Source organism: Salvelinus alpinus, chromosome 18 (genome assembly GCF_045679555.1).
Source record: "Salvelinus alpinus chromosome 18, SLU_Salpinus.1, whole genome shotgun sequence".
NCBI classification, from domain to species: Eukaryota; Metazoa; Chordata; class Actinopteri; order Salmoniformes; family Salmonidae; genus Salvelinus; species Salvelinus alpinus.
The window spans coordinates 50,226,153-50,235,792 of NC_092103.1; the positions used below are offsets into that span (position 1 = coordinate 50,226,153).

General features: G+C 42.9%; 1 protein-coding gene across 1 annotated transcript in view; it reads left to right on the top strand.

Annotated features, from left to right (window-relative positions):
- Nucleotides 1-9,640, top strand: part of LOC139544442 (sorting nexin-30-like) — a 50,858-nt gene that overhangs the window by 38,523 nt on the left and 2,695 nt on the right. The window contains exons 7-9 of the mRNA XM_071351550.1: nucleotides 1,320-1,412; nucleotides 4,207-4,362; nucleotides 9,030-9,640. The exon at nucleotides 9,030-9,640 is cut by the window's right edge and continues 2,695 nt beyond it. Coding sequence (XP_071207651.1) covers nucleotides 1,320-1,412; nucleotides 4,207-4,362; nucleotides 9,030-9,107 — 327 coding nt within the window. The 3' untranslated portion in view covers nucleotides 9,108-9,640. The remainder of the gene's footprint in view (nucleotides 1-1,319; nucleotides 1,413-4,206; nucleotides 4,363-9,029) is intronic.

Below are 9,640 nucleotides of genomic sequence, written 5' to 3' on the forward strand. Positions count from 1 at the left end.
TTGTCACATCTCTACTAACTAACCTAGTCTTGTTTCAGTCACATCTCTACTAACTAACCCAGTTTTGTTTGTCACATCTCTACTAACTAACCCAGTCTTGTTTCAGTCACATCTCTACTAACTAACCCAGTCTTGTTTCAGTCACATCTCTACTAACTAACCCAGTCTTGTTTCAGTCACATCTCTACTAACTAACCCAGTCTTGTTTCAGTCACATCTCTCTACTAACTAACCCAGTCTTGTTTCTAACCCAGTCTTGTTTCAGTCACATCTCTACTAACTAACCCAGTCTTGTTTCAGTCACATCTCTACTAACTAACCCAGTCTTGTTTCAGTCACATCTCTACTAACTATCCCAGTCTTGTTTCAGTCACATCTCTACTAACTAACCCAGTCTTGTTTCTAACCCAGTCTTGTTTCAGTCACATCTCTACTAACTAACCCAGTTTTGTTTGTCACATCTCTACTAACTAACCTAGTCTTGTTTCAGTCACATCTCTACTAACTAACCCAGTTTTGTTTGTCACATCTCTACTAACTAACCCAGTCTTGTTTCAGTCACATCTCTACTAACTAACCCAGTCTTGTTTCAGTCACATCTCTACTAACTAACCCAGTCTTGTTTCAGTCACATCTCTACTAACTAACCCAGTCTTGTTTCAGTCACATCTCTCTACTAACTAACCCAGTCTTGTTTCTAACCCAGTCTTGTTTCAGTCACATCTCTACTAACTAACCCAGTCTTGTTTCAGTCACATCTCTACTAACTAACCCAGTCTTGTTTCAGTCACATCTCTACTAACTATCCCAGTCTTGTTTCAGTCACATCTCTACTAACTAACCCAGTCTTGTTTCTAACCCAGTCTTGTTTCAGTCACATCTCTACTAACTAACCCAGTTTTGTTTGTCACATCTCTACTAACTAACCTAGTCTTGTTTCAGTCACATCTCTACTAACTAACCCAGTTTTGTTTGTCACATCTCTACTAACTAACCCAGTCTTGTTTCAGTCACATCTCTACTAACTAACCCAGTCTTGTTTCAGTCACATCTCTACTAACTAACCCAGTCTTGTTTCAGTCACATCTCTACTAACTAACCCAGTCTTGTTTCTACAAGAAGAGGAGTTGAGTTGGAGAATTAGATTTTCCTCCACCTTTAATCACTGGGTCTGACAACCCATCCTGTTTACAAACTATTTTCATCTCCAATAAAAACAGATATTAAACTATGATTTGAATAAAGAAGTCTGGATTGTAACGATGAACAGAATGAATGTGAGATCAGGATCGATGTAACATCTGGTGTGTTTCTGCCAGGCTGTTCTGAAGAAGAGGGACAACGTCCAGGCAGAGTATGAGGCCAAACTGGAAGCCGCTGCGCTCCGGAAAGAAGAGAGACCAACAGCCAAGGTTGGTCTAGTCAACACCCTATGGGCTCTGGTCTAAAGTAGTGCACTATATAGGGGAATAGGGTGCCATAGGGCTCTGGTCTAAAGTAGTGGACTATATAGGGGAATAGGGTGCCATAGGGCTCTGGTCTAAAGTAGTGCACTATATAGGGGAATAGGGTGCCATAGGGCTCTGGTCTAAAGTAGTGCACTATATAGGGAATAGGGTTCCATAGGGCTCTGGTCTAAAGTAGTGCACTATATAGGGGAATAGGGTGCCATAGGGCTCTGGTCTAAAGTAGTGCACTATATAGGGAATAGGGTGCCATAGGGCTCTGGTCTAAAGTAGTGCACTATATAGGGGAATAGGGTGCCATAGGGCTCTGGTCTAAAGTAGTGCACTATATAGGGAATAGGGTGCCATAGGGCTCTGGTCTAAAGTAGTGCACTATATAGGGGAATAGGGTGCCATAGGGCTCTGGTCTAAAGTAGTGCACTATATAGGGGAATAGGGTGCCATAGGGCTCTGGTCTAAAGTAGTGCACTATATAGGAGAATAGGGTGCCATAGGGCTCTGGTCTAAAGTAGTGCACTATATAGGGGAATAGGGCTCTGGTCTAAAGTAGTGCACTATATAGGGGAATAGGGTGCCATTTTGAGATCCATAGGAGCCTACACCAATGTCTCTAAACCAGTTACTCGAACACTGACAAGCTTAAACTTAGACAGCTTAGTTTAATAGCAAGTCATAAAAGTAATAAATACACGTTTTTCTCAGTGTCTGCGGTTGGATGAATCAGTTCCTCATACCTACAGTAACTCTGAAGAATGTAACATTCCTGAGCAGGCAAGCAAAGAGTGTAGTTGACAGTGATAGTGGTAATGATCAATGCTAATGCTAATGATCTAGGCTTGCACTAAGTAAATGCTAATGCTAATGATCTAGGCTTGCACTAAGTCAATGCTAATGATCTAGGCTTGCACTAAGTCAATGCTAATGCTAATGATCTAGGCTTGCACTAAGTCAATGCTAATGCTAATGATCTAGGCTTGCACTAAGTCAATGCTAATGATCTAGGCTTGCACTAAGTCAATGCTAATGCTAATGATCTAGGCTTGCACTAAGTCAATGCTAATGCTAATGATCTAGGCTTGCACTAAGTAAATGCTAATGCTAATGATCTAGGCTTGCACTAAGTCAATGCTAATGCTAATGATCTAGGCTTGCACTAAGTCAATGCTAATGATCTAGGCTTGCACTAAGTCGATGCTAATGCTAATGATCTAGGCTTGCACTAAGTCAATGCTAATGCTAATGATCTAGGCTTGCACTAAGTCAATGCTAATGCTAATGATCTAGGCTTGCACTAAGTCAATGCTAATGATCTAGGCTTGCACTAAGTCGATGCTAATGCTAATGATCTAGGCTTGCACTAAGTAAATGCTAATGCTAATGATCTAGGCTTGCACTAAGTCAATGCTAATGCTAATGATCTAGGCTTGCACTAAGTCAATGCTAATGATCTAGGCTTGCACTAAGTCAATGCTAATGCTAATGATCTAGGCTTGCACTAAGTCAATGCTAATGCTAATGATCTAGGCTTGCACTAAGTCAATGCTAATGCTAATGATCTAGGCTTGCACTAAGTAAATGCTAATGCTAATGATCTAGGCTTGCACTAAGTCAATGCTAATGCTAATGATCTAGGCTTGCACTAAGTCAATGCTAATGATCTAGGCTTGCACTAAGTCGATGCTAATGCTAATGATCTAGGCTTGCACTAAGTCAATGCTAATGCTAATGATCTAGGCTTGCACTAAGTCAATGCTAATGCTAATGATCTAGGCTTGCACTAAGTAAATGCTAATGCTAATGATCTAGGCTTGCACTAAGTCAATGCTAATGCTAATGATCTAGGCTTGCACTAAGTCAATGCTAATGATCTAGGCTTGCACTAAGTCGATGCTAATGCTAATGATCTAGGCTTGCACTAAGTCAATGCTAATGCTAATGATCTAGGCTTGCACTAAGTCAATGCTAATGCTAATGATCTAGGCTTGCACTAAGTCAATGCTAATGATCTAGGCTTGCACTAAGTCGATGCTAATGCTAATGATCTAGGCTTGCACTAAGTCAATGCTAATGCTAATGATCTAGGCTTGCACTAAGTCAATGCTAATGCTAATGATCTAGGCTTGCACTAAGTCAATGCTAATGCTAATGATCTAGGCTTGCACTAAGTCGATGCTAATGCTCTAGGCTTGCACTAAGTCAATGCTAATGCTCTAGGCTTGCACTAAGTCGATGCTAATGCTAATGCTCTAGGCTTGCACTAAGTCAATGCTAATGCTCTAGTCTTTTCCCCAACCATTCCTTTAGCCCTTTTTAGCGTAGTGCTATGCCCATTGAAGCACTCCAAGCATAGCCACATGCCCATAAAGCCTTGCTTCAAGCGCTACGGTATGTGTCCCTAGCAGTTTACCCATACTCCCATGCTTATTTCTGTTAGTTCTGTTCCCTGTTCCTTCTCTACAGCAGGTGTTTAGTTCTGTTCCCTGTCCTCTCTACAGCAGGTGTTTAGTTCTGTTCCCTGCCCTCTCTACAGCAGGTGCTTAGTTCTGTTCCCTGTCCTCTCTACAGCAGGTGCTTAGTTCTGTTCCCTGCCCTCTCTACAGCAGGTGCTTAGTTCTGTTCCCTGTCCTCTCTACAGCAGGTGTTTAGTTCTGTTCCCTGTCCTCTCTACAGCAGGTGTTTAGTTCTGTTCCCTGTCCTCTCTACAGCAGGTGTTTAGTTCTGTTCCCTGACCTCTCTACAGCAGGTGCCTACAGACGTGGAGAAGTGCCAGGACAGAGTGGAGTGTTTTAACGCTGACCTGAAGTCAGACTGGGACCGCTGGCAGAACAACAAGACACAAGACTTCAGACAGCTACTCACTGGCATGGCAGACCACAACACACAGTACTATGAGAAGGTACTGGGTGTTATCATATGTCCATTTAATACAGGTAGTAGTACTGGGTGTTATCATATGTCCATTTAATACAGGTAGTAGTACTGGGTGTTATCATATGTCCATTTAATACAGGTAGTAGTACTGGGTGTTATCATATGTCCATTTAACACAGGTAGTAGTACTGGGTGTTATCATATGTCCATTTAATACAGGTAGTAGTACTGGGTGTTATCATATGTCCATTTAATACAGGTAGTAGTACTGGGTGTTATCATATGTCCATTTAACACAGGTAGTAGTACTGGGTGTTATCATATGTCCATTTAATACAGGTAGTAGTACTGGGTGTTATCATATGTCCATTTAATACAGGTAGTAGTACTGGGTGTTATCATATGTCCATTTAACACAGGTAGTGTACTGGGTGTAAAGGAAAACGTTTCAATGTATTTTCAGTAATATCATCAAAATCAATCATATCAGGTTTTTAGACTCGTTACGTTGTTTTTACCTGATTAAGTAGAATCCTGTCAATTTAAATAATAAAAAAAAAGTATAGGTAATTTTCCTAAAACATCATTTGAAAAAGATACTGTTGCTGCTTCCTGTTTGGGTGTCAAATCACTGGTTTTAAATGTCCAAATTCATAGTCAATATGTTCAAATAACTTGGTATGTCTTGGTCTTCAATATACAGTATCACTAGTTACGGCCTACACACGTGTCATGACTTATACTGTATTTAGCTCAATTTGTATCTTAGAAACATCAACATTAGCTTGACTGTCAAATCTGTGTATTTGTTTGTGTCCAGCAACTTTTATACGGAAGAGTGCATCGATTTTTGTCCTTGCCATTTACATTTGAAAATGATTAACTGCGTTTTACCGTACCGAACCAAAGATAGAAATCTGTTAAAAAGGGATGTGTAATTCTGTGTTTTTAAATGGGATAAACTAAAAGCACGATCAAATTTATCTATAAAGCCCTTCTTACATCAGCTGATATCTCAAAGTGCTGTACAGAAACCCAGCCTAAAACCCCAAACAGCAAGGAATGCAGGTGTAGAAGCACGCTGGCTAGGAAAAACTCCCTAGAAAGCCCAGAACCTAGGAAGAAACCTAGGGAGGAACCAGGCTATGAAGGGTGGCCAGTCCTCTTCTGGCTGTGCCGGGTGGAGATTATAACAGAACATGGCCAAGATGTTCAAATGTTCATAAATGACCAGTAGAGTCAAATAATAATAATCACAGTGGTTGTCGAGGGTACAACAAGTCAGCACCTCAAGAGTAAATGTCAGTTGGCTTTTCATAGCCGATCATTAAGAGTATCTCTACTGTTCCTGCTGTCTCTAGAGAGTTGAATACAGCAGGTCTGGTACAGGTAGCACGTCCGGTGAACAGGTCAGTGTTCCATAGCCGCAGGCAGAACAGTTGAAACTGGAGCAGCAGCACGACCAGGTGGACTGGGGACAGCAAGGAGTCATCAGGCCAGGTAGTTCTGAGGCATGGTCCTAGGGCTCAGGTCCTCCAAGAGAGAGAAAGAGAGAAAAGAGAGAATTAGAGAGAGCATACTTAAATTCACACAGGACACCGGATAAGACAGGAGAAGTACTCCAGATATAACAGACTGACCCTAACCCCCCGACACATAAACTACTGCAGCATAAATACTGGAGGCTGAGACAGGAGGGGTCAGGAGACACTGTGGCCCCATCCGATGATACCCCCGGACAGGGCCAAACAGGCAGGATATAACCCCACCCACTTTGCCAAAGCACAGCCCCCGCACCACTGGAGGGATATCTTCATCCACCAACTTACCATCCTGAGACAAGGCCGAGTATAGCCCACGAAGATCTCCGCCACGGCACAACCCAAGGGGGGGCGCCAACCCGGACAGGAAGATCACGTCAGTGACTCAACCCACTCAAGTGACCCACCCCTCCTAGGGACGGCATGGAAGAGCCACCAGTAAGCCAGTGACTCAGCCCCTGTAATAGGGTTAGAGGCAGAGAATCCCAGTGGAGAGAGGGGAACCGGCCAGGCACAGACAGCAAGGGTAGTTCGTTGCTCCAGAGCCTTTCCGTTCACCTTCACACTCCTGGGCCAGACTACACTTAATCATATGACCCACTGAAGAGATGAGTCTTCAATAAAGACTTAAAGGTTGAGACCGAGTCTGCGTCTCTCACATGGGTAGGCAGACCATTCCATAAAAATGGAGCTCTATAGGAGAAAGCCCTGCCTCCAGCTGTTTGCTTAGAAGTTGTAGGGACGGTAAGGAGGCCTGCGTCTTGTGACTGTAGCGTATGTGTAGGTATGTACGGCAGGACCAAATGGGAGAGGTAGGTAGGAGCAAGCCCATGTAATGCTTTGTAGGTTAGCAGTAAAACCGTGAAATCAGCCCTTGCCTTAACAGGAAGCCAGTGTAGGGAGGCTAGCACTGGAGTAATATGATCACATTGTTTGGTTCTAGTCAGGATTCTAGCAGCCGTATTTAGCACTAACTGAAGTTTATTTAGTGCTTTATCCGGGTAGCCGGAAAGTAGAGCATTGCAGTAGTCTAACCTAGAAGTAACAAATGCATGGATTAATTTTTCTGCATCATTTTTGGACAGAAAATTTCTGATTTTTGCAATGTTACGTAGATGGAAAAAAGCTGTCCTTGAAACAGTCTTGATATGTTCGTCAAAAGAGAGATCAGGGTCCAGAGTAACGCCGAGGTCCTTCACAGTTTTATTTGAGACAACTTTACAACCATCAAGATTAATTGTCAGATTCAACAGAAGATCCTTTTGTTTCTTGTGACCTAGAACAAGCATCTCTGTTTTGTCCGAGTTTAAAAGTAGAACGTTTTCAGCCATCCACTTCCTTATGTCTGAAACACAGGCTTCTAGCGAGGGCAATTTTGGGGCTTCACCATGTTTCATTGAAATGTACAGCTGTGTGTCATCCGCATAGCAGTGAAAGTCAACATTATGTTTTCGAATGATATCCCCAAGAGGTAAATTATATAGTGAAAACAATAGTGGTCCTAAAACGGAACCTTGAGGAACACCGAAATGTACAGTTGATTTGTCAGAGGGCAAACCATCCACAGAGACAAACTGATATCTTTCCGACAGATAAGATCTAAACCAGGCCAGAACTTGTCCGTGTAGACCAATTTGGGTTTCCAATCTCTCCAAAAGAATGTGGTGATCGATGGTGTCAAAGGCAGCACTAAGGTCTAGGAGCACGAGGACAGATGCAGAGCCTCAGTCTGACGCCATTAAAAGGTCATTTACCACCTTCACAAGTGCAGTCTCAGTGCTATGATGGGGTCGAAAACGAGACTGAAGCATTTCGTATACATTGTTTGTCTTCAGGAAGGCAATGAGTTGCTGTGCAACAGCTTTTTCTAAAAATGTTGAGAGGAATGGAAGATTCGATATAGGCCGATAGTTTTTTATATTTTCTGGGTCAAGGTTTGGCTTTTTCAAGAGAGGCTTTATTACTGCCACTTTTAGTGAGTTTGGTACACATCCGGTGGATAGAGAGCTACCATTTTTCAGTGTGTTAACACGACCATCTCTCTGTGTGTTTCAGTGTGTTAACACGACCATCTCTCTGTGTGTTTCAGTGTGTTAACACCACCATCTCTCTGTGTGTTTCAGTGTGTTAACACGACCATCTCTCTGTGTGTTTCAGTGTGTTAACACGACCATCTCTCTGTGTGTTTCAGTGTGTTAACACCACCATCTCTCTGTGTGTTTCAGTGTGTTAACACGACCATCTCTCTGTGTGTTTCAGTGTGTTAACACGACCATCTCTCTGTGTGTTTCAGTGTGTTAACACCACCATCTCTCTGTGTGTTTCAGTGTGTTAACACGACCATCTCTCTGTGTGTTTCAGTGTGTTAACACGACCATCTCTCTGTGTGTTTCAGTGTGTTAACACGACCATCTCTCTGTGTGTTTCAGTGTGTTAACACGACCATCTCTCTGTGTGTTTCAGTGTGTTAACACCACCATCTCTCTGTGTGTTTCAGTGTGTTAACACCACCATCTCTCTGTGTGTTTCAGTGTGTTAACACGACCATCTCTCTGTGTGTTAACACGACCATCTCTCTGTGTGTTAACACAACCATCTCTCTGTGTGTTTCAGTGTGTTAACACGACCGTCTCTCTGTGTGTTAACACGACCATCTCTCTGTGTGTTTCAGTGTGTTAACACCACCATCTCTCTGTGTGTTTCAGTGTGTTAACACGACCATCTCTCTGTGTGTTTCAGTGTGTTAACACGACCATCTCTCTGTGTGTTTCAGTGTGTTAACATGACCATCTCTCTGTGTGTTTCAGTGTGTTAACACGACCATCTCTCTGTGTGTTTCAGTGTGTTAACACGACCATCTCTCTGTGTGTTTCAGTGTGTTAACACGACCATCTCTCTGTGTGTTTCAGTGTGTTAACACGACCATCTCTCTGTGTGTTAACACGACCATCTCTCTGTGTGTTAACACGACCATCTCTCTGTGTGTTAACACCACCATCTCTCTGTGTGTTTCAGTGTGTTAACACCACCATCTCTCTGTGTGTTTCAGTGTGTTAACACGACCATCTCTCTGTGTGTTTCAGTGTGTTAACACGACCATCTCTCTGTGTGTTTCAGTGTGTTAACACGACCATCTCTCTGTGTGTTTCAGTGCCTTGCGGCGTGGGAGTCTGTCATTCCAGTATTACAGGACAAGCAGCCACAGGAGACAGAAACCGAGGAAGACTGAAACAGCTGCCCTCTGGAGCACATTGGAAAGTGGACAACATCTCAAACACTTCTCTACCCGAGTTACCAGTGTCACACACAGATACTCTCGACGGGAGATTACCAAGGAAATGGGCTTTTGGGTCAACAGACTGAAGTCCTTTTTAGTTTTGGTGTTTCTATTTGTGAAACCCAGTCAGTCGGAACGTCCCATCCTGCCTGCTGGGTATTGTCTCACGTCAGGTAGCGCCACGGCAGTCTGCACTGATCTGTCTGATAACTTGCAAACACTCATGGGATAGCTAAAAAGAAGTTTGGCCACAGTATGCTGTGCTAACATTCGAAAATGTTACCAAGGTGACATCGTCTGCTAAAGCCCCTACATCATCTAAAAGAGTCCGAGTTAATCTGGCCAAAAATATCATCCTGGAGTCCGAGTTAATCTGGCCAAAAATATCATCCTGGAGTCAGATTTAATCTGGCCAAAAATATCATCCTGGAGTCAGATTTAATCTGGCCAAAAATATCATCCTGGAGTCCGAGTTAATCTGACCA